The sequence below is a fragment of the Paroedura picta genome, chromosome 15 (genome assembly GCF_049243985.1).
Source record: "Paroedura picta isolate Pp20150507F chromosome 15, Ppicta_v3.0, whole genome shotgun sequence".
NCBI lineage: Eukaryota > Metazoa > Chordata > Lepidosauria > Squamata > Gekkonidae > Paroedura > Paroedura picta.
This window is the reverse complement of record NC_135383.1, coordinates 175,978-200,850: the sequence shown is the minus strand read 5'-3', so window position 1 is coordinate 200,850 and position 24,873 is coordinate 175,978. Positions and strand designations below refer to the sequence as shown.

Genomic DNA, 24,873 nt, shown 5'->3' with positions numbered 1-24,873 from the left:
GCGTCTCGTCTGGTAAATCTGTTTCTTATATCCCCCCAATTACATTTGTGCCCTGCGCTGGGGCAGTTATGTTCTGCCTCAGTTTGCCCTGACAGCCAATCTCGGGGCCAGTCAACACTCTCAAGCTAGTGGAGTCCCAGAGGGAAAGCAGTCTTCTGGAGGAGGCCACGTTGTGGCTTCGTACAAAACAGACCACAGTATTGGCCACTTAATTTTCAGCTCCTTTCCTAAGAAGCCACATCATGAAGCTAAAGTGCCTTTCTCACTGCTGGAACACGCTGAGTCCAAGTGCTGACTGAGCCATCTACTTTAACCTCAAGTCTCTCCCCCCCCCCCCCCGCACTGTGTTCAGGGTCTGCAAATCGTCTGGTAATCCCCAGGGCCCTAAAGAAGTCCAGCTGGCCCTTGCCCCTGCCTGGTGGAATGAGCTCCCTGGGAACATGGGGGCACTCAGTTCTGTAAGGGTTGCAAGAAGGAGTTCTTCTGCCTGGCTTAGGGTTGAGGCCTGTTTGGAAATAAAGGGCCTTCCCCCAGCAAATCTGATAGCTCACACTGTCTATCCCAAACAAAGATAATTGAAGATACTACCAATTGCTTGGTTGTTCTTAACTATTAGTGATTTTAAAATGTTTTATCTTGGATTCTATATTGTATTTATTTAGGAGTGCTGTACAAATACAACAACCAAATAAGCTCTTTCAGCACCTGTGTTGAGTTGGGTGTTTTTTATTTCATTCTGCCTTTCTCTCCTCCTCCCCCCCCAGCCCAAAGCCACTTCTGTTCCTCTCTTCTCCCTTGTTGTATCCCCCCCCCCGCCCAGGAGGGGGTGGGACAAGGTCCAAGGTTACCCTGCGAGCTTCCATGGCAGAGTACGGATCTGAACCTGGGCTTCCCAAATCCCAGTCTGATGCTTCAACTATGTCCCACTGGGCACCACCTGGGCTTTGCCAGGGCTGGGCTACCTTGGCCACATTGCCACCTGCTCACCCAGTGAGTCCTGGAGTCCTTCACCGTCAGCCTGCCCATCTGAGCTCTGCCCTCACAGAGGCAGGAGGAATCCTTGGGGGGGGGGGGGTCCCTTGCCCCAAACAACCTCACACAAGCCCCCCGCTTGTCGATCTGTGCAAAGAATGGCTAGAGGAGTTCCTTGGGCAGGTGGGTCAGCCCTTGGCCAGCCCAGCATTTTCGTGGACTTTAGGGGGCTATTCTATGATGTCTTCGGCAGAAGGTAGGCCTGTTGTAGTCAAGGGAAGCATTTGTAGGAGGGCCCCCCTGTAAAGCCCCAACAGACTCTACTGAAGGCATGTTTTCCTCCAGGCTAGTTGGCAATCCTAGTTGCAATGCATGATTGCAAAGGAACCTGTTGGCCTGCAAGTGCCCACCCATCCTGCCCCCCCCCCCTCACCTCGCCTGGTGGAAAGGAGAAGCAGCAGATCTGCAGCTCTGAGGTACCTTCCTCTTGACCCACACTTGTGCTTGATCCTGGACACCTCCAGGGACACTTCTTGTCGACTGAGGCAGGGAGCTGCAGACAAAGCATCTGTGCTAAATCCATCCACCCCTCAGTCCATCAAAAAGAGGCTCTTCAGCCTGGAAGCCCAGGAGATTCAGAGCTGGAGCCCAAGGACCCCCGGTGGTGAGCTGGCAAAGGACATGGCTGGCCTTCTCTCAATGCCCCCACTGAGAAAGAGATGAAAATCTCTGACAATCCTCCTTCTCAGACTCTCTGCCCCTAGAAGCCAGGGTCACACCAATTCAGGCCTGGGAGGGGTGAAGCGCTGCATGACCCCCACGCATACACCTTGTCTCCTTCCCCTCTGCTCTCCACCCTTTCCCTCTGGCCTCATAAGGAGAGCATGGCGCACCTGACCAAAGCCTGCCAAGCATCGATACAAACTCAGGACAATCTTCTTATTATATACAGAGAATCCCGAGGGTGGCCCCCCTCCCTCCCTCCCTCCCCAGGCAATCCTTGAGCCCCCCCCCCTCCAGACACTCTGGCCCGCCCCTGCAGTCAGCCTATCAGATTTTAATCTCAGTCCGGAAGGTCTGCTGGCTGTGATCAGGGGGCTTCGGCAGGCCTCTCCGCGCCTTGATGGTGAGGGAGCCGTCCACGCCCAGGGCAGAGGTGACTGATGTGGGATTCACGTCTTCAGGGAGCTGGCACTTATGGGTGAAGGTGTTCAGTAGGGTCCCGTCAGGAGCCAGCTGCAGGACGCAAAGAAGACACAGAGTCAAGCAAGGCACAGGCAAGCAGACAACATTTCTCCCTGAACCTGGCCGGGAGGAGGCTCGCCAGACCACTCTCTGAGGGGCGAGGGAAAGGGACCACAGGGCAGGCCACTTTTTCCTGAACGCGGCCCCTGGGAGGAAGGGTGAAACCCACAAGAGGCCACTGGGTATTGGTGTTATGGTATGGCAGCCCCCCTGCCTCATGTGCTGGCACACTGTACTCCATAACCAGTAGTACAATGCAACCGTCTAGGCTTGGGAGCAATCCAGACACAGGAACACGCTGAAACACCCTGACCAGTCACCCTGCCAGGACAGAATCCATCTTGGAAACCAGGACATGCCTCGGCTTGTCCTTTGCTACAGGTTGGAATTTCAGGTGCCTCTGGACACTGATCAACCCCCCGCCCTTTACAGGTTGGAATTTCAGGTGCCTGGACTCTAATCACACCCCCCTCCCCGTTTTTGCTGAAAGCGTGGTCTGGCCAGAACTGGTTTGGCCAGGGACTCTTGGCCAATTTCTTTGTCTTTGCACATCACTCATTCTTGGCCCTTCTGCTAGGGGAAATCTCTTCCCAACACCAGGCTCAGTGGAAATTTCCAACTCCACCAGGCTTGCATCACCTAGGCCAGCTCTCCCCCCCCAAACCTAATATAAACAATGGCTTTAGCAAGCCCCTGTGTGCATTTCAGATGCATTCATCTGAACACCCTGCACGGTCTCCGTGCAGCCTGTTTTCTCTTGCCTATCATCTCCACAGGAACTGGTAATTATTCTGGACCCTCTTTTTCCCCACCCTATTCTTCTCTATCTGACTGCTTGTTAGTGTGTTAGCTATTTTTATGCTCTTTTATTATTTTCTTTTCAATAAAGCTTATGTTACTATTTTACAATTTACATTTGTGTCCACCTTGAGTTCCACGGGTGTAATCGACCCTCGTATACCTAGGCATTTCAATCCATAAACGCTGAGTTACCCCCTTGCGCTGCATTTGGGCTAAGCTCTTCCCCACAAGCTCAAGTACACGCATCTGAGGACACGCGTACACGCAATTTGGATAACACTGCTGCTTCCCAAGGGACGTTCCATTGGCCCCAGGAAAGACGGCAGTTCAGGGTGTGAGTTGGGGAGACTCTACAAAGTGGCAGAGGCTGGCAGGAATTAATTCACACTGGGTCTCAACATTTTGGTTTGTGAGATGGGAATTGCCTTCCAGTTCTTCTTCCAGGGCTTCCAGCTTCATCCTGGCCACATTGGGGGCTGCTCCACACAACACATGGAGAGGTAAGGCGTGGCCTGCTGGTGGCAGGAGAGAGTTATGTGGGCCAGGCCAATGGGGCAAAAGGGGGGTCCACAGAGCTGTTGGGAGCCCTCTAGTCTATGGCAGAAAGGGCGTGGGACTTCTGCAGCCCTGGAACTTGCTGAGCAATTTAATTACAAACTGGCCATGGCCATTCTGGAGGTGGTTGTTGTTATTGCTGATGTTAGCTACCAAACTCATATTTTATTAGTCATGCAGTTTCTTGTTCTTTGTAAATCATCCTGAGCCATAAGGGAGGACGATATATAAATGTAATACATAAATGGAAGGATGGGGGCTCTGCCTGCATATCCACCCCATGGGCAAGACTGCCTCTTCTGCCAGCAGAGAGACTCCCCACGACCACGCTCACCTTCTCGGCATGGACCTCAATCTGGTTTCTCGAGGTGGTGATAACGATGTCTTCCGGAGAGAAGTCACTGACATCCACTGAGAACTGGTAGGTGTCCCCCAGAGTCTTGATGCTCCCCATGCTTCCGGCGCGGCCTGCTGGGACAAATGCAGGAGCCCATGAAGCCCTTCCCAGCAGCAAGGAGTCCACTCCTAGAGGTCAGTCAGTGTCTTCACCAGTGTCTCTGGGGGCAGGAGACATGCAGAGGATTTCTCCAGGGCCTCTTCAGCAGTGCTAGGTGTCAGGGCCCATAAGCCCGCTGGCTGCAGGCCTTTCCCCATGCCATGCCAGCCCATCACCTCGGGAAGAGGGGGAGCCGAGCATCCTGTGGCCCTCTGCCCCTGCTCCACCCACCTCTTGGGGGCCTCCTGGTCATCTCCTGTATGTGAAAACCTACTCTGTGGGGAGTGGCAGCATGTAAAACTGATTATACACCTGAATGATCTGATTGCCTCACTCTCAGCAGCCTGGTGCCCCTCGGCTAACGTGGGACGGCGTGGCGGGGGGGGGGCGGGTTAGTGCAGTTAGTTAGTGTTCGCCTGTTGCCTAATAATTTTGATATTGTGGATTGAGTGGTTTTAATGGGTTCTAACTATGGGTTTTACTGTAATATTTTTACCCTCAAACTGTTGTGAGCCTAAGGGGACGGTGGTATAAAAGTTTAATAATAAAATTAATAAATAAATAAATATAAATATAAATAAATAAAGAACAGCCAGAATCAGAGCTAACAGAGAGGCAGAGCACTGCACCTGGCAGATGGTGTAGCCAGCATGGAATACCCACACACACACACACACACACACACACACACGTTCAGATATGCCAGTTGCAGTCCCTCCCTTTCATTCTGCCTGACAAAGACAACCAGCCTAAGGGAACTAGTCAAACAGGGCAGTTTTGACCTTTTCCCCTTGGCCAGAGGGCTGGGTGTCCTCCTCCGCACAGTTAGATCCACCTCCTGAGGCCGCTGGTCAACTGCCTGCTTGCCTACCAAGGGAAGGGTCTCCCATATAAGGGTGAGAGCTCCTCAGACACTCAAGACACTTCCCCCCCCCCGCCCGCCAAAAAAAGGTAGAACAGCCACACTGCCTCCTGCTGGTGTGCGACAAAGAGGGGTGCATGGGGGGCAAGTATTTAGAGTTTGTTATTGGGGCTGGGTTTTAATTCGTACTTACAGTGCCCTGAAGCAAGAGGAAAGGCAAGGGTAGAAATAGTTTAATAACCCCACTCAATATCCGCCCCCCCCCCCCATGCTTATTGCCCAGCCTTGCCTTGAGTCCACAGCCGAGGGATGGGCCCTGGCCATCAGGGAGAGCTCATGCCTGCCTTGGGCAGCAGGGGGCGCTTGGGGATCTGCTCCCTGCCCTGGCAGGCGTTCCCCTTTTCCACAGCCCTGCCCTCACTGACTTGCCTGAGAAGCTCAATGGTTCATTGCGGGGCCTCCGGAAGCCCCCAAAGTCATCAGCAGAGGAAAATATCCCGTGGGTCTTCTCCATGGGGTCTCTCTGACTGGGCTGAGGCAAGAGCGGCGGCCAACTGCAAGCTCCTCACTGTTCGGGGGCCCCGGCAGTCCCCTCAAAGGTGGAGAGGGAGAGGCAAGCTCTTCTTCCTCCGGTGCCCTTGACAAGAGTGGCCCTTGGGGGCTCTGGCAGCTGCGGAGCTTATAAAGGCCCAAGTGCCTCTTGGGTGTCTTCCAGGGCTCTTGTTCCAGAGGCTAAATTTAGGGCACCGCACATCCCTTGGATCCCTGTGGAAAGTTTCCCTGCAGTGGAAGCTCCAAACAAACGGAGGGAGGCGAGGTCCTGCCAGCCCAGATAATAACAGCTCTGTAGGTTTCCAAAAAAAGAAAGTGAACATGTGCTGGGAGGGGAACCCAAAGTATGGGACATTTCAGTCTTTCTGGGATGACAGAAAAGGACTCTCTGATGGGGGGGGGGGGCAGGATTTGCCTGAAGGGCAGTTGAGGTGAGGGAGGAGCTGGAGTGGGTTCAAGGTCTACACTCCCTTGGCCTTCCTTCCTGATTTTGAGCCTTGAGCAGCTGCATGGCGGACCTAAATTCCACAGGGGCAGCTTTGAGCCTGGTGACGCAGTGATTTGGAAAAACTCACCTGGTGAAGTCCTGCCTGGGAAGGGAGCTCTGCAGGCGTCTGCTGGGCTGGGCCTTGGTCCAACATCACCCTCCCTCCACAGGCCTTTTCCCATTTAAGGGCTGCTGGGCCAGCCTGTTCCGAGGGCTCTGTGGGCCAGTCAGTGATGGGCTGTGCTGGGCCAAGCTCAGTGGGCCCCTTCCTGCCTGGAATGCCTCTTGGCGGCCAGCCTCAGGGACTGTCCGTGCTGTGCTGGGAGGCAGTGTGGATGACTCTTCCTGGGGGGATGAGCCAAGCAGGGAGGCATTTCACAGCCAGCCCCTGAGCAAGCGTGACTCCGGAGAAGGGGGGCAGAGCTAATTGCAGCTGCTCCATCATCCCTGGTCAGACCTGAGTCATTCCTCAATGCCTGGGACAGCCAAGTCCCGGGCTCGTCATGCCTGTTGGATCTCAGGCCGTGCCACTGCACAGAACGCACCTGTCTTAGGTGCCCACCTCCCCACCCATCCATCTCGTGAGTTTAGCAGATCCATCCCAATGGAAAGCTCTCACAAGGGAAGGAAGGAAAGAAGCCGGGGGGAAGGGGCGGTGTCCCACAAGGATTGGTCTTGGGGCCATTGCTATTGAATTGGTTTACCAATGCTCTGGAACAGGGGGGGCACAGTGGAGTGGCCAGGTGGGCAGATAACACCAGATTATTTAGGCCAATAAACATTTACACGGATGTCTAATATTTTCAGGAACATCTCTCTAAATGTGGTGAGTAGGAACAGTGTGCCATGTGAAATCCAAGGTGATGCATAATGGAGGAAAAAATAATCCCACCTTTAAATCCTGCCATAAAATATCAGCTCATGGGTTCTGGACTGGTTGAGACCCATACTGAAAAAGATCTCAGGGTTGTGGTGGGCAGCTTGGAAATGTCAGCTCCATGAGATTTCAGATCATGAAATAGGCTAGCTCTAGGCAAGAGATGGTCAGGAAAGGGAAAGAGGACAAAGCAGCCAATACTGGACGGTCCGCCTGCCATGAGCCTCTCTCAACCAGCCATTTTCTCTAGGAGAACCGATCTCTGGAGTCTGGCCGATCTCTGCCAATCGTCTTCTCTGCAGCAAATGTGGAGTCACCACCTCAGCTGCAGAAGGGGTACCAAGCAGTGACCCAGTCTCTTTGACGAGAAGGTGCAAAGTGAAGGGCCCTTCCATCTGCCTCGGATCTGGTGGAGTGCCCGCTCGCCCTACATGGTGGGCACAGTACCTCTAGAAGAAAAGAGGAGTTGGTTCGTAGATGCCGCTTTTCCCTACCCGAAGGAGGCTCAAAGCGGCTTACAGTTGCCTTCCCTTTCCTCTCCCCACAACAGACACCCTGTGAGGTGGGTGAGGCTGAGAGAGCCCTGATATCACTGCTCAGTCAGAACAGTTTTATCAGTGCTGTGGCGAGCCCAAGGTCACCCAGCTGGTTGCATGTGGGGGAGTGCAGAATCGAACCTGGCTCGCCAGATTGTCTGCACTCCTAACCACGATACCAAACTGGCTCTCTAACCATGCAGCAAACTGAGCACTGGTGGCCCTCACCTGGAGAGGCAGGTCCATTGAGGAGGGAACCTCCTTCTGGCCCACCAGGGCTAGGCTGCTGGGAGCAGGAGCCCAGCCAGCCAGATTTCCCCAGAGCAGAACCACCCTGACTGGCCTCCTGGCAGCTCATGTGAGATCCCAGAGCTGGCCAGCCAGCCAGTCAGCTCAGCCAGTTTAATCCAGCAGCACTTGGGCTGCCGGCCGCTGACAAGGGCAGTTTCTGCAGGGCCTGCCAATGGTTAGAGGTCAGAAGATGGGAGGGTGCGGTGGAAGGGGAAGGGCCAGAGAGACAGGTGTATAGGAGTCACCTGTCCAGAACAGGAAAGCCGACAGCCTCCAGAGGACTGCTGAGGCCAACCGGGTAAGTCTTTCCAAGGATCCAGGGCTGGGTTTCCAAGGGAGAATTGGTCTGGGACTGCAAGCATGGTTCTTGCTTTATTACTAACAGAGGATTGTTAATTTTTGTTTTTTAATTATCTGGTTTCTCCCTCCCCTTCTTTCACCATGGAAGCAACCTTTAATTTCTGCTTCAGGTTAAAAGATCATGTTGAGCTAAAATGAGAGGTCCTTACCTCTCCCGCTGAGCAGTACTCAGTGAGAGAGAAAGCACCAGTAATGGGTCCAGAGAGTCACTTTTGGTTTGCTTCCCACATGACAGACTGCATGGCCCTAGAGAGGGGCAGAGACCAGATTTATGGGCTGAGGACTGCAGCCCCCTCTCCAGAAAGCAGCTTCTATTTGTCCTCAGGAGGGAAACCCCTGCAGGGGCCCAGAAACCAACAGCTCCACGCTGCACTGGATGGACTGCCTTCCTTCTTTCCTTTCCCTTCCCAGAGGGCCTGGCTGAAGGACCAGATGGCTGCAGAAGGCGCACCCCAGATCTGGAAGGACAAAGGAGGACTTGAGGAGGAGGGCAGAATTCTGGCCCTGGAGGAAACCTGGAGGCCTTGGCCAAAAGCTCGGAGGAGGGTCCGAGGTAAGCCCCCTTGAGCCAAGAGCGAGGCGTCACTGCTTTCAGGATCAGTCCACCAGGAAGGGATGCTGGTGCCAAACAACCTGGGTGGATCCTCCAGGGGTGAGGATTTCCAGCCCCTCTTTAGCTAGGCCCCCAGAGGCTTGGCCAAGTCCCTGACCAACTGGTCTTCCCAGGGTCCATGGCACCCTCCTGTCCCCTCTCCCTTTGGAGCGCTTCCTGTTACTAAAGGCCTTGAGAGTCACTCTGCCCTCCTTTATGCACCTGTCCAGACAGCCATCTTAGAGCCCAACTTTCCTGGGCTGGAGGCCTCTGGTTCTTGGGAAGGTGCTGGAAAAGACTGGCTACCAGTGCAGGAGCAGGCTAACTGGAAGAGTGGCCCTGTCCACAGCTCATGCCCCCCCCCCCCCCAGACTGTTTCCATCAAGAGCTGAAACAGTTTGTTATTCTTTCAAAATGTGGTTCGTTTTAAACCTAACAAATTTAAAATGAAATGAAATGAAATGGAGGCGGGGGGGGGGGAGTGGTCATTGGACAATCAGGACTGTCTTCACATTCAGCTGTGAACTTCAAGAGCCTTCTGATATGGCCAGCCGGTTGGGTTCCCTGCTCGTCCTCCGCATGAAGCCAGCTGAGAAAGCCGTTCTGGCAGAGCAGGGATATCAGGGCTCTCTCAGACGGACCCCCTACCCGCCTCCCCCTTGCAGGCTGTCTGGCGTGGGCGAAACGGCGGCTCTTCCGCGTGGGCGACGACTGGTACTTCCTCTTCGCCCTGGGGGGCTTCATGGCGCTCGTCAGCTTCGCCATGGACTTTACGGTCGGGCGGGTGGCCAATGGTGAGAGTGAAGGCAGGCACGCCGCTCTCCGAGCGCCCCCCCCCCCTTCCGCCTCTTCCGACGGCAGCCAGGCAAAGGGAAAGGCGGAGCGGCCGCCCGGCTGCTGGGCGCCATCCCGCCTGGCCGCCGCCCCCATGGGGGGAGGGAAGGCTGGTGCCGGCGGGGACACGTGCCGAGAGGGGCCGCATCCACACCCGCTGGCATCCCCCCCATGTCCGAGCCTCTCTCGGACTCGCTTCTCCCCGACCACCGGCCCGATGGGAACCGCTCGCGGGGGAGGGCGGCGGGGGTGGGGGGCTTGGTCTCAAGAGCCAGGAGCGACTGTTCCTGCGGCAGGAGGCTCGACTGCCCTGTTCGAAGGTAGCTTCTCGGGAGGCGTCACCGGGCTGCAGTCCCAGCGGAGCGGAGCCCACTTCCCGCCACGCCCCAGTTTACCTCCTTCCCTCCTGCCCTTCCCAGCTCACCTGTGGCTGTACAGCGAAGTCGGCGATTATCTGGTGCTGAAGTACCTGTGCTGGACCATCTACCCGGTGGCCATGTCGGCTTTCTCCACTGGCTTCGCACAGAGCATCACCCCACACTCGGGAGGTGAGCTCCCCCACCCCCTGGAGGAAGAGGAGAGGAGAGCATTCTTTATTCCCATGCCCCTACCCTGCTACCCCATGCCGTTGAGTCCCCTCCTCAACTTTATCCTCACAACCACCACCCTGTGAGGTAGGCCTGGCTGATTATGCATGGTTGGTCCCATGTCACCCATCTGGCTTCCCCCCCCACACACCTATGACCAAGGGGTGTCTTGCAGGCCCCACGCCCGTATCTCCTGGCGCTCTTGCAGGTGGTGTCCAAGCTGCCTCACTCACTGCATGCGCATTTGAAACCTGCTGTTAGGGGGATGAGGGGCTGCTGGCTTTTGCTGAGCAGCCTGGGGTCTTCTCACCTCATGGAGCCTCGTCCTCAGCAAGCCCCTTTGCCCCGGTCTCTCCTGCTGCAGGTTCTGGCATCCCAGAGCTGAAGACCATCCTCACGGGGGTCGTCCTCGAGGAGTACCTGGCCATGAAGAATTTTGGCGCCAAAGTCGTGGGACTGACCTGCACCTTGGCCTGTGGGAGCAGCCTTTTCCTGGGGAAAGTGGTGGGCAGCCCCCCCCCCCCCACACACACACAAACACTCTCTCTCTCACTCTCACGCTCTCCAGGAGGCTCCCCTTGGCCAGCCACTGGATGGACTCCTGGCTCGGGAGAGGGGCTGAGAGGGGAGTTGGAGGACAGCTTTGGGGACATCTTCTGCACCCTCAGCAACAGAGCCTGACACGGACCCCAAAGCTCCTCTGCCCGTCGTGTGCAATCCAAGGGGCCAGATGAGTTTGGACAAACATTGCGTGCCTGAAAAAGCCCTGTCTCTGCAGTTGCCATTGCTTCCCCAGACCTGCTGGACCCTCCCCCCCCCCAAACCTGTGGCTGGGGTTTCATCCAGTTTCTGAAATCACCTCAGGGGGGCTCTGGCGATCTCCCAGAATGACAAGATCCTGGCCTTTCTCTTCACAGGGACCTTTTGTCCACCTCTCCAGTATGATTGCTGCCTACTTGGGGAGAATGAGGACCACAGTCTCTGGGGAGTACGAGGTAAGGTCTGGGGGGGCTCACACTTCTCCCATAGGCAGTCTAGCCTGGATGAACCCTCTGCTGTCCAGGGGGGGTCACAGAAGGGGACTCCTCCCCCCAGAAGACACGGTGGGGCTTGGGTCACTGTGAGTGCACAACTGGAGAAGGGGCTGTTTTTTGAGCAACATCCATGGCTCCTGTGCTCTGTGAATGGTCTTTGTTTGCACAGGGGGTTAAGGTGACAAGTGCATCAAGGCTTCACTTTAGCGGGATCTGGCCAAGTCTGACAATTGTCTCTTTTTCTCTTAGAATAAAATCAAACAGAACGAGATGCTGGTTGCTGGGGCTGCAGTCGGCGTGGCAACAGTTTTTGGGGCTCCCATCAGTGGTAAGCTTGGATGGCTCTGGTGCAGGCAGCCAGGCATGAAGGGAGGGCACAGAGGGTGGGTGGGTGAGGCCTTCTAGGGAAGTCCCTACAAGAAACAGTTTCCCTGGGGCACACCAAGCAGGTGAGACGGGAGCCTTCCAGGGAGGGGTCACCTTGTAGAGCCTGAGGCCTGAGTTCAGCTTCTAAAGATCGACATAACAGCAGCCTGAAACTAGTGAATCCATGGAATGTTATTAGATTCAAGAACTCTATGCCTCTATGATTGTGCATATGCATTGCAATGAATAAGTTTTAATTTTTAAAAATTGCATCCATCGCTGGACTTTTAAACAGTGGCAAGATTCATTGCCTAAAGTGATTGACAAGCCAAAGCACAACAAGTTTAAAGCGCATTGCTCTCTTATGACTTTTGAGCCTGCAAATAAGAAGGGCAAAAAGCACAAAAAGACGGCAGAAAAGGGCAAGCGAGCTATAAGGTGTGGAGGGCTGGTGAGGGGCAATAAACTATCATGGTTTGCCATTCAGCGGGCAAATTCCACTAAATTTACTTAGGGCAAATTCCCCAAGTTTGCTAGCGTGGGGTAGTGGTTAGGAGCACGGACTTCTAATCTGGCAAGCTGGGTTTAATTCCCCACTTCTCCTCTTCTACGTGCAGCCAGCTGGGTGACCTTGGGCTCGCCACGGCACTGATAAAGCTGTTCTGACCGGGCAGTGATATCAGGGCTCTCTCAGCCTCACCCACCTCACAGGGAAGAAAGGGAAGGCAATTGTAAGCCACTTTGAGACTCCTCCTGGTAGAGAAAAGCAGCTCCTTCTCCTCCTTCTGCTTCTTCTTCATCTTCTTCTTGCACATGAGCTGGGTGCTCTCTCCAGAATGCCTCTTGGTGGCCTGAGTGGCTGCATCTCTTGGGAAAGCAAGAAGCACTGAAAGTCCCTGCTGAGGGGAAAGGCAAACCAGCCCAACCACAAACAGGAGATGAGCGAGAGGGCGATGGATTGCTGGGTACCAGGGGTGGATTGGGGGCCCAAGCTCAGTTGGGGGCCAGCTTTGGGCCCCACCCCCCTCAAGTGGGCGGTGGGAGGGCTTGCTTTCAGCCTTTAGTGACAGGGCACATGGTCTCCCCCAGGGGTCCTGTTCAGCATTGAGGTCATGGCCTCTCACTTTGCAGTCCGGGACTACTGGAGGGGCTTCTTCGCTGCCACCTGTGGGGCTTTCCTCTTTCGCCTCCTGGCTGTCTTCAACAGTGAGCAAGGTAGGAGACATGAGGCCGGCTGCAAGGCACCAAGAGAAACGGCGGCCAGGGCAGGCTGAACCCAACTGGCCATCAGATGACAGAATATTCCAGTCCCGCTTGCAGGGCAAATGTCTGCTCCTCTGCAGCCACTTAAAACGTTCCCTTTAATGACAAATAGTGTGCTCTCTCTCTCCCTCTCTCTCTCCACAATGCCTGAAACATTCAAGACAAGTTGGGGGTGTCTGCCAGGGAGGATCCTCAGCTGGCAGAAAGGCACTGCAAAGACAGGCAGATTTGCCCTGCATGTCTTGAAGGGAGGGCGGGGGGGGGGGACGGGGACAGTCATGGATGCAGAAGGAAGGGGGGGGGGCAGCAGCAGACAGGCCAGGGGCTCTGGAGGCCTGCACTGGTGTCTTCTTCCTCACCCATTTACTTCTCTCCACCCCAGAAACCATCATGGCTCTCTTCAAGACCAGCTTCCAGATTGATTTTCCCTTCGACCTGCCAGAGACCCTCTTCTTTATGTTCTTGGGGTGAGAAGGGGAGGGGGACTCCTCGGGCCTCTTTGCGGAAGCCCTGGGATGGGGAGAGCCGTCCCAGTGAGTGTGACCATGCTTCTCCCTTTTGCAGCATCGTCTGTGGAGTCGTGAGTTGCGCCTACCTTTCCTGCCAGCGCTGGTTCCTGGGCTATGTGAGAAGGAACCCTTTCAGTGCCAAGCTTCTTGCGGCCGAGTAGGTGTCTGAGATGAAGCAGCCCGTTGCCTGCTGCTGCTGCCACAGGACAGAGGAGAGTCTCCATCACAGGGCCAGGCCGCTCACAGCACGGTGCCTGTACGCAGCAGAGTCCATGCTCCTGCGTGCCTCCTGCACAGATCCGTGGTGCTCTGCCTGCCAGGCGTGGCTGCACAATGATGATTGGCTTATAAAGATCCAGCCAGTCGGGGTGAAGAAGCCAGGTGTCACTTGTTGGAGAGAAAAGTAGAACACTACAAGAACTCATTTCTTACCCGATAAAACTTTTGGACTTTCCTTTAGGGGCAGCCATCCATCCTGGTCAACATTCTGGGCTGGGCTTTGCATTTTCCTAAAAAACAGTTCCAAAGTCCCCCTCCCCCCAGACTCATGCAGCAGTGTTATTTATGCAAGCTTTCAAGTGACACAGAACTGTTCTCAGATTCCTGCAGATTCTTCCAAGGCTGGTCCTTTCCCTTCCAAATGGGTGGGGCCTGCAGTTTCCCCAGCAGAATTACCTTTCAGCCTCCTTTTGTGCCCCTGAAAAACAGCACTGACTCCCTCGCATCCTCTGCTTTTCCAGGAAGCCTCTCTACTCAGCCCTGGTGGCCTTCGGGCTGTCCTCCATCACCTTCCCCCTGAGCTTGGGACAGTTCATGGCTTCCAGAGTACGTAGTGACTGTCCTTGGACAGCATCCTCCCCTTCCTGGCATCTGAGTTGATGGGGCAGGCAGGGGCAAGGGGAAACACAAAGAGCCACCAGGCCACAGTGTCCCACCAAGGATGGAGTGGTCTGGTAGTCTCTAGGTGAATGGGAGGGACTAGCAGAGTTCGGGGCTTGAAAGCAGACAGCATGTTACAGGATTGGTCTTCAGACTTCCTGAACCAAGATGCTGCTGCTCCATACCCCACCTGTTGTGAGTCTGTTGTCCCAGGGGGGAGGAGCTTCCTGATGTGCCCTCTGAGGGCTAGTAGCTACATGGGTGAGGGAGGCCATTGCCTCTTTCAGGGGGCTCCTGATGTGGACCTGAACAGGAGGGGGAGGCTTCCAGCTGGCTCTCTTTATGGGGAGCTGGCTCTGCAGAGCTCTTGCTGCAGATAACTGGATTCTCTCTCCACAGCTCAGCATGAAGCAGCTTCTCACCTCCCTCCTTGACAACCGCACCTGGGGCATCCTTTCCCAGAATGCATCTCTCAACAGACCTCTCCATGTTGATCCCCGGGAACTCTGGCTGGAGTGGTGGGACCCCAGCCTCACGGTCTTTGGCTGCCTGGTGGTCTTCCTGGTGATGAAGGTGGGCTGTCTCCACTATGGGACTTGACACCATGGCTTAGAATGATGGAGCTGCCCCATGGAGCGTGAACCATCTATAGGTCCTTCAGCCACCCTGAGTGTGTTCTGGGGGTTTTTCCATGGGCCTCGAGTGCTTCCTCAGCTGGAGCAGTGCCAGACTGCTCAAGAGGTCAGCTCATATCCTTAAGGCAAACATAGTTCCCTTTAATGGTAATGTCCCTTGACAGTTTATCCCATTCCCCTTGCTTCTAGATGACTTCCTGTTCTTGCAGAGGCAGATTGCAAGAATTTTCCCTTACTGTTAGTTATAGAGACTTGTGTGGCATGGGCATGGCTCGAAGGGGGCAAAGCCCCTCTTGTGGGTTGACTTGTTATGGCATGATTATTGCACTCCTCAAACTAGCCGAATCATGTGCTGTGGCTTGGCCTGCAGAGTGGGAAAAGTGACAGGGGGTGTCTTCTTTTGTTTGGAGGGGGTTTTCCCTTGGAGGACAGAGGTCTGGTGTGAGTCAAGCCATTAAAGGCCAATCCTCCTTCGACCCCATCCCCCAGATTTCCCCACGTTTGGCACTCCTGCCTTTCCACTCTCTCTCCTGGAGTCCTGTGTGAACTTTCTGCCCGGGTTGGCTCCCCTTCCAACAGCAGCACCCTTTTGAATGCCCATGCAAGTTCTGCGACATCAGGAGGGGTCTCGGAGCCAGAGTGCCCACAGACAGTCCGAATTGTTCTCTCTGATTTTACAGTTCTGGATGCTGATCCTGGCCACCACCATGCCCATGCCCGCTGGATATTTCATGCCTGTCTTCATCTATGGTGGGTGCCCCCAAACTTCCCCCCCACACGTCCTGCTGTGTGTGGCTGCCAGAACGGAAGAGGACAACCAGTGGGGAACTGCAGTAGCTAGCAGCATGTGGAGTGAATGTGCAGTGTAGGCACAGCCTTCAAGGGTGCATGACTTCTTCTCCCTGCAGGAGCTGCCCTTGGTCGCTTGGTGGGAGAGGCTCTGGCCTTTCTTTTTCCCAAGGGCATCCTTTCAGAGGGAACCACTAGCCTCATCAACCCTGGAGGGTACGCGCTAGCAGGTAAGTCAGGAATGGTTGGGGGACTGGTGAGACTCTGCTGCCCTCTGCCTGGGAGCTCCCCCTCCATAAGGCACTGACCCAGCAGGCTTCTGAGCAGGAAGAGGTCATTGGCACAAGGGAGTCTGGATGGCTCCCACAAGGCCACAGTTCTCAGGAACAATGCTTGGTGGTTCTCCATGCATGAAGCGTACAAGGAAGCAAGGTGGCAGCGCCACTGCAGGGGGCGAGCCTTTTGCAGCTTGAGTCCACCAGCAGGAGCCATTTGGGTCTCTCTGCCAGGGGCAGCGGCTTTCTCTGGGGCGGTCACCCACACCCTCTCCACGGCCTTGCTGGCCTTCGAGATGACGGGGCAAATCACCCACATCCTCCCTGTCACGCTGGCCGTGCTAATTGCCAACGCCATCGCTCAGAAGTCTCAGCCCTCCTTCTATGATGGCACCATCATCGTCAAGAAGCTGCCCTACCTTCCTCGCATCCGGAGCAGGCACATCAGGTGAGCCACAGGGACCCACCACCTATGGAGCCCTGTCCTGAAGTCCCAGATGATGGGGGAGGGGTACTCGGCAATTAAGGGTAGGACACTCTGCATATAAAAAAAGGTAAAGGTATCCCCTGTGCAAGCACTGAGTCATGTCTGACCCTTGGGGTGACGCCCTCTAGCGTTTTCATGGCAGACTCAATACGGGGTGGTTTGCCAGTGCCTTCCCCAGTCATGACCGTTTACCCCCCAGCAGCAAGCTGGGTACTCATTTTACCGACCTCGGAAGGATGGAAGGCTGAGTCAACCTTGAGCCGGCTGCTGGGATCGAACTCCCAACCTCATGAGCAAAGCTTTCAGGCAGCTGCCTTACCACTCTGCGCCACAAGAGGCTCACTCTGCATATGCTCAGAGCCAATTTTGCTGTGTTCTCTGCCACCATACGATAGGTTCAACTGCTTGGTGTAGTGGTTAGGAGCGTTGACTTCTAGCCTGGCAAATCAATTCCCTGCTCCTCCCCCACATGCAACCAGCTGGGTGACCCTCACAGGGTGTCTGTTGTCGGGAGAGGAAAGGGAAGGTGCTTTGAGACTCCTTTGAGTAGAGAAGAGCAGCATATAAGAACCAACTCTTCTTCTCTGGCTGGTTTCCTGTTTCTTGTGCAATCCTTTTAGCAATCCACTCCTCAAACTCCCCTTGTGCATGCCTGATTATTAATTTACACTTCTGCTTTCTGTTCACGTCCTTGGTCAGGTGTTCTAGTCTTCCAAGGAAAGCTTTTGTGTTTCATTTGTGGTTTCCCTGACTAGGGCTGCTAAGCTTGACTTCAGTGCAAAGTGGTTTGTCTCTGTTAATGGGGCAGAGGTTAACCCCCAGGGAGTCCGACCGCCAGTTAACCTTGCAGAAATCAATGATTCCCTGGCTCCAGAAAGATAGTGAACCAGGAAAAGGGAGGAAAAAAGGGCCTGGCATAGCATTCTCTGGCCCTATTGCCTTCCTGGAAAAATTCTGTCTGCCGAGGGGCAGAAGAAGAAGAAGAAGAGTTGGTTCTTATATGCCGCTTTTCCCTACCCGAAGGAGGCTCAAAGCGGCTTACAGTCGCCTTCCCTTTCCTCTCCCCACAACAGACACCGTGTGGGGTGGGTGAGGCTGAGAGAGCACTGATATCACTGCTCGGTTAGAACAGTTTTATCAGTGCTGTGGCGAGCCCAAGGTTGCTGGTTGCATGTGGGGGAGAGCGGAATCGAACCCGGCATGCCAGATTAGAAGTCCACACTCCTAACCACTACGCCAGGAATGGCTCTTTCTCCCCAGAGCAGCTGTGAAATATGCTTCTCCCCCCCCCCAGCTCCTACAAGGTCACCTTGCAAGAGTTTATGAACACCAAATTCCTGGCCCTACCCAAGGATGCCACCTTCCCGCAGATCCTCAGAGCTGTCATTTCTACGGAAGAAAAAGAATATCCAGTTGTTGACAACACAGGTAGGCTGGATCTGATCACTTCACCCCTGGCCTCAATCCTGGTGGCTGTGCCAAGTTGTCAGGTTGGCGCTGCCAAAGGAGAGCCAGGAAGCCCCTCCACGCCAGGCCTGCCATGGCCAGTTGGCTCCCCCCTCCCCCCCTTGACCTGGATTAACTGGCAGTATCCTTGCAGAAGTCCTGCATTGGGCTGAGATGCACATGCACACTCCAGAGGCATGCTGCTTGGCTCTTGCTGCTTCCCCACCTTCTGGAGATTGCAGCCGCAGAGTACAGACTGCAGCCCTGGAGCCAGCCACTCCCCCTCCCCTTATGCAGAAACTCAGATGCTGGTGGGAACAGTGCAGAGGTCTGAGCTGATCCAGCTTCTCCAGGCCAGTGAGGACGACAGCAGCAGCAGCAGCAGCTCCCTGAAGAAACATGGAGAGGAGGTGGGTCAGGCACACCCCCCACTCCCTGCCGCTGCTCCAAGGGTGGCTTTCCCCCTGGAGGGAGGCAGCTCCCTGCAGCCACTACTCCTCCCACCCAGTGGTCTGCTGAGCCACCATATTCCCTAGGAAAAGGGACTTCCCACAGCCCTGGGCCCCAGGCCCAGCCAGTCACCACCTTCACAGGACACTCCTTTGCACAGGCTCGACCCAGCCAGCCTCTGGGCACAGGCTGCGCCATCAATCCGATTACTCTGCAGCTGTCCCCCTGGACATCCCTGCATCAGGTGAATCTGTGTATTGTTCACCCACTTCTCTTCTCCCTGCTCCCTTCTCCCCATCCTGAGGCCTGCAGGAACCTCCCCGGCCCAGCAAGTGAATATACCTGGTCAAAAGGCAGGGAGGAAGGGGGGAGCAAAAGAATGGAAATAACAGCTTGCCCCTACACACTGTCCTACAAGCCCTTGCCCAGAGAGGGGCCTGGCAGTCCCCTACAGGGGACACTCCCCTTCTCTGTGGCAACTCCAAGCTCAGGAAAGGCTAATTGGGAGAGGGGTCTAGTCATAGGGAGATGGAAACAGGCCTGTGGGGAGGATACCCTGAGAGGGGCTTGCTGCACATGTCCCAGAGCTACCACTGCTGAGAGAAGCCGGAGTGAGTTGATTCCCCCCACCGAGGGCAGAAGTTAGAAAGTCCCCCCCAGGGGGGCAAGGGCCTCCAGCACATGCCAGGCAACTCAGAGCCCTGTCAGACAGCAAGTGGGCGGGGAGGGAGCAGATGTCTCCTCCATGGTTCCTTCCCATCCTTGCTTCAGCTGAGACTTGGGCGGGGGGGGGGGGGTTTGGCACCTGGCAGCGAGCCCCTTGGGGACTCTGTGCTGTCTCAGGATGCTGCCTTCCTTGGCGGTCCTTCCAACATTCACCTTCCTCTTTCTCACCCCCCCCCCACCCTCTCTCCAACAGGCACACAACCTGTTTGAGTTGCTGAATTTGCAGCAGGCATGTGTTACCCAGCTAGGAAAGATAGTGGGGGTTGTCTCCAGGAATGAGGTACCAGACCCAAGCATGGAGCTGGGGGAGGGAAGGGGGCCCTGCTCCGGGTTCCTCCTGAGAGTGCCCTGTGGCCTAGCTGCACAAGCCCTGGGATGATAGCCGGAGACACTTCCCAGGCCTGCCTGACCCTGGCCTCCCCGTGTCTCCTTGGGCCACTTTCCCCTCAGATAAGGAAAGCCATTGAAGAGTTGGCAGACCCCAAAGCAGCCAAGTGAGGGAGAGACTCCCAGAGGCCGGCCAGCAGAAGAGGCCCTGCAGAGCCCAGCACTGTGCCAGATGCTAGAAGGCCTTCAAGAAGCCAACAACTTGCCTTTCGGCTGAGTCCTACCCAGTGCTGACTTATCCCACGGAAATCTGGTCGGTCTCTGCCCCCCTCCCCATCTCTGCTCTTCTCCCACCCTGTCAAATTCTCAATGGTGAGGCCAGCAGGGTCAGGCCTCCTCTTTTCACAGGTATTGCTTGGAGGGCCATAGATGCCATTTACAATTGCCAACAAAAGTGCTGGAATAAACGTTCAGTGACATCTGCTGTGTGCTCTTTCCTTATCAGTAGCTGCGGTGTTGCATGCACAGCAGCCCAGGCACCTCACCTGTAAACCCAGTTCCTGGTCCTGGCAGGCACTCACCAAAAAGGCTGCTGGGACGGGAGATGCTCTTAGGGCTGCTGTGAGGACAGAGTAAAGGAGGGGGAGCGCTGTGAGCCCCTGGGAGAAAGGCCCCATGGGGATAAGAGAAGTAAACGAATTCACCTCCCTGGCCTCGCTCACAGTCCCTTTCAACATGGAGCCTTTGAGCCTGCAAATTACTCCTGGGCACAGCTTCGGGCTCCCTTGGGGTGTAAAAGTCCTCCTTGTCCCCAAAAGAGCTGCTCTCCAAACAGTGGAGGGAGGGAGGGAGGGACTGGCCCCTGGGTGCCAGGTGGAACTGTCCCTCCACCTTGCCAGAGTACAATGATGGATCCAGTGGAGGGCAAGGATGAAGCGACAGAAGAAGTAATGAAGAGGAATAGAAAGGGGGGTGATAAAAATTGCTGGCTGCTGGATAAATGAGGGAGTGTGAGAAAGAAAGGAAGGATGCAGAGGGAATAAGAAGCTTTCAGTGTTGGGGTGGGGATGAGAAAGGGGCCTATGAGAGCAATGTCAGAAATGACATAAAATAATAATGGAGGGGGGCGTCTTTGATCCTCTCCCAGTTATGGCCCAGGGAACTTCTCACTCACACTCTGGCAACAGAGCTTCCCCTCCGCTTGTGCAGTAGAGTCCTGGGGGCAGCAGGACTGCAAGCTGGGTTGGCCGATCCTTTGCCCTACAGAGGGGGCTTGTCCACCAGCAAAGGCCCACGCTTGCAGAAGGGCGACTGCCCTTGGGGTTCCTAGCCCAGCAGGCACTTGGGAGGTGGCAGTTCTTGTGGGCAGCAGAGGAAAGGACCCACTGTCATGGCTTTAACCTATGTGGAGAACAGTACTGGCTAGATACCAGGAAAACCTTTTTCACAGTCAGTCAGTCGGCAGTGGAGTCAGCTGCCTAAGGAGTCTTTAAGCAGTGCTGGATAGCTGCTTATCCTGGATGCTTTAGGCTCTTCTTGCATTGAGCAGGAAGTTGGACTAGATGGCCTGCGTGGCCCCTTCCAACTCTTGGGTTCCAAAAAAAGCCTTTCCTAGGGCAAGATTTCGGACCTTCCCTGCCACACATTTGCAGGGCAGATTTAATCAGGTCACTCTAGATTGCTGGTTGTGCCTTGTGGGCTGTTCTTCATCATGTCCTGTATTGCCCTCTATAGGATGATGTTCGAATTAAGTTGAACACAATACAGTCTACTGTCTCCAACTCTGACAATAATAAAATAATATTTCTTTTGGCAGAGGTTTTCTCTCCTGTCACTTTAATTATCTAGCTGCCAGACTCCCCTCACGGGTCACCAGGACCACTAAGCAGAATGGCTCCCTTTGCCAAGGGGCCGATACGGCTCAGGTTACAGGACCCCTTTTCAGTCTTTTCCAAGCAAATATGCATCTTTCCCCGGACTTCTGTGGCGGTGGGAGGAACAGGTGTAAGTTGAGCCCCTGGCCAGCAATTAGTCTTGCAAGGAGGTCACGGAGGGAATGCATGCAAAGCCACCCTGATGGCTGGAAGGGAGTCCACATGGAAGCAGCTGTGCAGCTAGACAAGACTTATATCATCACAAAACCAGTTTCTCTCTGTGAAGCCAAGCTTGCTAGACAAATACTCCTCCCATCACCTTTTCATTCAGGGAAGCAATTCTTGCCTTCCCTGGCCAAGCAGCTGAGGAATGGATGACACAGGATGGCAGAACTCTCTGGAACACAAGTTCTCTCAGTAAGAAGGAAGCGTCTCCAGCATGGTGCCCTCTCCCCTGGAGTGCAGCTCCACCAGGCTGTTCCTGAAGCCTGCTGAAACAGGGACACTTTTGTGAAAAGAACAGGAAAGCCCAGCTGGGCAGGTGCAGCTGATGGAAGAACTGCTTCCTGAAGAGCTACTTTGCAAAGGTGAGCATCTTTTGCTTTTGTCCCTTTTGCAACATATGAAATTGTGAAATCTGCAGGGGCAGAACAGGGTTGGAGAGTGAGTGCTGCCAGGTCATTATGACGCATGCAATTCTCTGTTCTTGCATTTAGGAGGCACATCATGCTCCTTGCTCCACTCAGAATTAGCACATAGCCACGCATCAGTGTCACACACACACACACAACTGTTCTGCACCCAACTTGACTGCCCAGCTGTTTGACTCATTGGTAAAGAGCCTCTTTGCTAGCGTGGTGTTGTAGTTAAGAGTAGAGGCCTTTAATTCAATTCAGTTCCCCACTCCTCCTCCACATGTAGCCAAATAGGTGACCTTGAGCCAGTCACAGATCCATCTGAGCTCTCTCAGTCCCACCTAACTCACACATAGGTCCCCCTCCTTGTGTTGTGAGGAGAGGAAGGAAAGTTGAGGCTTTGAGGCTCCTTCAAGCAGTAAAAAGTGGGGTACAAACAGCCAGCTCTTCTTTCATTTCTTCTAGCAAACGTCTTGTGAGAAGAGTCCCTGGATCTGGGTCTGTGGCAATATTTCAAAAAGGACACCATTTCCCCCCTCTGAGCTGTTGAGAGAAGGGGGGCAGCTTATCCCTTGCTCACCTCCTTCCAAATGTTGATTGGCCTGTAGGAGGAGGGGGAGGGTCTCTTCTCCCAAGATTCCCTTCCCCACAAAAAACGCCCCCTCCAGACATTTCTCAACCCAGATGTGGCAACCCAGGGCACCAATGACATCATCATCGGCACATCTAGAAGGTCCGGAATGGCCAGAAGTTGGAAGAGACAATCGAGAGCTCCCTAGGACCCACTTGACTGATCTGCAGCGCAGTGCACAGCCTGCAGTTGTGTTGGGAAGCCTTTCTTGGGAAGTCGTGTCTAGAAAGAGTTGTTCCTGGCCTATCCATTAGCAGAATGTACAAAACAGAAGGATGCATTTTGACAAAGGGATCCAAATGCTGGCATACAGGAAGAGGCTTGTGGCACATGGCATGGTCCTTGTGCAGGCTGCCTCGCTCCTGCTGCACTCCCTTCTGCTTCTGCATCACAGGATGCCATACCGCAGGGAGCTGCTTTCCTTGGGATTGTTTTCCATTCCTGGAATCCTAGCCCAATCATGATGCTGCCTGCCTACCTGATGCTTCACTGAATGGTTTTCTAAATTGACTAACCTACCTTAAATTTCCCTGAGAATGCTGAGTTAAAAATGTAGTGAAGTGAGCAGAATTAAATACACATATTTGCATTGATTTAATTCCATCAAAGCACAGAGGAAAGAAGTTATAAAACAAAAAGCCACTATATAGATTCAGCCTGATTACTGTTGATTAGTTAGAGAATTTAATAGTCCAGCAAGTTCCCAAGGGTTTTGTTGGTCCAAAGCCATATAGGGATTGGAAGGTCAAGACCAGCGTCTTGAATTGTGCCCAGAAGGCAGCAGGGAGCCATTGGATAAGGGCCATAACTGGGCTGATATGGTCCCCACAACCAACCACAGATGCTGCCACGTGCCACCCTCCAAAGGGTGGTTTGGCAATTGGGGGGCATACTGCGTGCATTGCCCACCATGCCACCATGTGTGGGGCACAGCCTCTGTCCCAGGCTGGACTGGACCTCTGCCAGGAACCAGGAGCAGGGCCACCATGTGCTGCAGACCTCGTGCTTCCAAGGGCCCTGCATCACACCTCCCCCCCCCCCATGTATCAGGGTTGTAGCCTCACCCTTTCTCCTTTTCCATCTTTAAGGACATTGGAGTGAAACTCTTTCCATTGTTGGGTGGGGCCCTCTGCCTGCACTACATTTGTACTCTGCTAGGGCTCTGCAAATCCTTAAACCAGTCCTGCACAGGAGCACCTCTTGATTCATCAATGCAGGGTGGCTTGTCGCCCCCCCCCCCACTTCTTAGCAGAACTGGGCTCCCTGCTGGCTCTAGCCCAGCACTATGAGGGTGGGAAAGGGGAGGGGTGGGGTAGGTGTGTCCCAGGAATTGTTAGTGCCACCACAAGCTTCCTCTTCCTGACACAACTTGGCATTGCTGGGGAAGTCCCCCCCCCCCCCCAAGATGTAGTCATGAGCACACCACCCAGCTCCCTGCAAATAACAGACAGGGCCAAGAGGAGGGTGACTCAGCCAGGTGGCCAGTCTTGCCTGTACTTGGCTTCCTTCACTGGCACTGAGCCACCTTCCGCTTTCATTTCTCAGGATAGGCCCATTCTGCAGTGGCCAGATGCATGGCTCAAGGAGACCCACCCAGGGGGCTCCGTGGGACCAGGCTGCACAGAGGGATCCTGTTGCAGAATCCAGTTTGTAGAGCCCCCTCCTCCACCTGCCTGCCCCTCCCACCCCCAGATTGCTCCCACAAGAAAGCTCTTTTCAGCCCTGAGGGATCCTGCCTGACCTGTCCATGGGCATGGGAATCCACCTCTTGGCCATGTCCAAACTTCACCAGCTGTGGCTACTCTGCAGTCCATTCCTTCCTGCACATTGGTCAAGCAGGACCTTTCACATGAGGAAGCACTCTGGGGGCGCAGCCCAGCGAGGCCTCTCACCCCCACAACAACACCCTTGTGGGTGAATGGGCAGGCCAGCCCTTGAAGTAGAGCACCCCCTGAATTGGGACCATCACGTTGGCAGCAAGGTGCTTCTGAGTGTGTGCGTGGTGCTGAAGCTGGCTGCTGCTTGGAATGCTTCAGCCTCCTCCTCAGCTCTCCCAGGCTAACCGGCCAACCAACCGATTGACTCTCCAGCCAGACCTCCTCCCCCCCTCCCCTCCTGCCAGCCCTGGCAAGCCCAGGCAAGCCCGGCTCTATCAGATCCCAGAAACGAAGCAGGGCTGAGTCAGCTTGCATTTGGATGGGAGACCTCCAAGGAAACACATGGGGGTCATGCCACGGAGGCAGGCAATGGCAAGCCACCACCGAATCTCTCTCACCCAGCTGCCAGCCGCTCCTTGGGCCTCCTGGCTGCACCACCCTCATGCCTGCTGGGAAATCGAGAGAGAAGTCCTGTGGCACACTGTGGCACCAGACCTCTGCTCCTCCGTCAGCTGGATCGTTCCAGCACGGCCATTTGGCTGGACTGGAGAGGTCAGCTTCTGGGGTCAGCCTCTGAGCCTCCTCTGTCCCTTGTCTTTTGATGTACAGCCAGCTAAGAAATC

At 54.9% G+C, this 24,873-nt stretch overlaps 2 protein-coding genes across 7 annotated transcripts; one reads left to right on the top strand and one right to left on the bottom strand.

Annotated features, from left to right (window-relative positions):
* Nucleotides 1-1,977: 1,977 nt before the first annotated feature.
* Nucleotides 1,978-6,503, bottom strand: HSPB7 (heat shock protein family B (small) member 7). Its single transcript, XM_077311032.1, is given in 5 exon segments — nt 1,978-2,208; nt 3,908-4,041; nt 5,361-5,497; nt 5,499-5,775; nt 6,059-6,503. Coding segments are annotated over 5 exon segments (828 nt in total). The 5' UTR covers nt 6,153-6,503; the 3' UTR covers nt 1,978-2,022.
* LOC143824128 (chloride channel protein ClC-Kb-like) lies at nt 2,927-19,712 on the top strand. Of its 6 annotated transcripts, none has more exons than XM_077311026.1 (20): nt 2,927-2,999; nt 8,446-8,587; nt 9,292-9,420; nt 9,880-10,008; nt 10,412-10,551; nt 10,965-11,042; nt 11,331-11,409; nt 12,537-12,662; nt 13,093-13,177; nt 13,275-13,376; nt 13,960-14,044; nt 14,498-14,671; nt 15,414-15,483; nt 15,642-15,752; nt 16,032-16,245; nt 17,579-17,712; nt 18,028-18,140; nt 18,341-18,424; nt 19,100-19,186; nt 19,357-19,712. In XM_077311026.1, exons 2-20 carry the CDS (start codon nt 8,467-8,469, stop codon nt 19,402-19,404), a joined length of 2,109 nt encoding a protein of 702 aa, XP_077167141.1. In that variant the 5' UTR covers nt 2,927-2,999; nt 8,446-8,466; the 3' UTR covers nt 19,405-19,712. The 6 variants fall into 6 exon arrangements, 5 of the variants coding, with proteins under 5 accessions (XP_077167141.1, XP_077167143.1, XP_077167139.1 ...); XM_077311028.1 differs by lacking the exon at nt 2,927-2,999 and adding an exon at nt 3,880-3,994 and having other exon boundaries at nt 12,579-12,662; XM_077311024.1 differs by lacking the exon at nt 2,927-2,999 and adding an exon at nt 3,880-3,994.
* The last annotated feature ends 5,161 nt before the right edge of the window (nt 19,713-24,873 follow it).

Excerpts from the sequence above, each read along its gene's own strand:
- LOC143824128 (XM_077311026.1), top strand. The coding sequence starts at position 8,467 with ATGGCTGCAGAAGGCGCACCCCAGATCTGGAAGGACAAAGGAGGACTT. Across the intron at positions 15,753-16,031 it reads TGGAGGGTACGCGCTAGCAG|GGGCAGCGGCTTTCTCTGGG; the intron begins GTAAGTCAGGAA and ends TCTCTCTGCCAG. Across the intron at positions 16,246-17,578 it reads ATCCGGAGCAGGCACATCAG|CTCCTACAAGGTCACCTTGC; the intron begins GTGAGCCACAGG and ends CCCCCCCCCCAG.